General features: G+C 71.4%; 1 protein-coding gene across 1 annotated transcript in view; it reads left to right on the top strand.

The window, feature by feature from the left end:
* Positions 1-907, top strand: part of GAL3ST4 (galactose-3-O-sulfotransferase 4) — a 2,952-nt gene that overhangs the window by 1,863 nt on the left and 182 nt on the right. Inside the window, exon 2 of the mRNA XM_014961623.1 lies at positions 96-884. Coding sequence (XP_014817109.1) covers positions 96-884 — 789 coding nt within the window. The remainder of the gene's footprint in view (positions 1-95; positions 885-907) is intronic.

The raw sequence follows: 907 nt of genomic DNA on the forward strand, positions 1-907 counted from the left end.
GGCTGCTGGGGGGAGACTGAGGGTGGGGGGCATCCACGGGGGCAAGGGGGGGTGTGTTGAGGCCCCGTTGCCACCATTGTCACTCCCCACCCCAGGTGCAGAAGGTGATGCCCAACGACAGCTTCTACTTCTCCATCGTGCGGGACCCCGGCACGCTGGGCGAGTCGGCCTTTGCCTACTACCGGGCAGTAGCCCCCGCTTTCCGCCGAGCCCCTTCGCTGGCCGCCTTCCTGGCCTCCCCGGGTCGTTTCTACGAGCCGGGGGCACGGGGCAACCATTACGCCCGTAATTTACAGTGGTTTGACTTTGGGCTGCCGGCGGTGGGGGCAGCGGGGACCAGGGGGGAGGAGGTGGCGGCGGCCCTGGCCGGGTTGGAGCGGGGTTTCACCCTGGTGCTTTTGGCCGAGCACTTTGACGAGTCGCTGGTGCTGCTGCGGGAGGCCTTGTGTTGGCCTGAAGAAGCCGTGGCCGCTTTCGCCCACAACGGCCGCCCACCGGCCCCCGCTGGCCCCCGCGTCTCCCCGGCCCAGGCCGCTCGCCTGAGGGCTTGGAACAGCCTGGACTGGGCCCTCTACACCCACCTCAACCGCTCCTTCTGGCGCCGAGCCGAGGCCTTCGGGGCCACCCGCCTGAGGCAGGAGGTTGCCCGCCTGCGCCAGCGCCGACAGGCCTTGGCTCGGAGCTGCCTGAGGGGTGGGGGGCCCCTGCCCGCCCCCGCCATCGCCGACGGCCGCCTTCGCCCCTTCCAGCCCCCCGGCCGGGCCCAGATCTTGGGGTACGCCCTGAGGGCCGGGTTGCCCCCAGCCCAGCGGGAGCTCTGTGTCCGCCTGGCCACCCCCGAGCTGCAGTACAAGGACATCCTCGACCGGCGGCAGTTCGGGGGGGTGGGGGGGGGCAATGCCTCGAT

This window comes from Calidris pugnax, unplaced genomic scaffold, assembly GCF_001431845.1.
Source record: "Calidris pugnax isolate Ruff unplaced genomic scaffold, ASM143184v1 scaffold797, whole genome shotgun sequence".
Classification (NCBI taxonomy): Eukaryota; Metazoa; Chordata; class Aves; order Charadriiformes; family Scolopacidae; genus Calidris; species Calidris pugnax.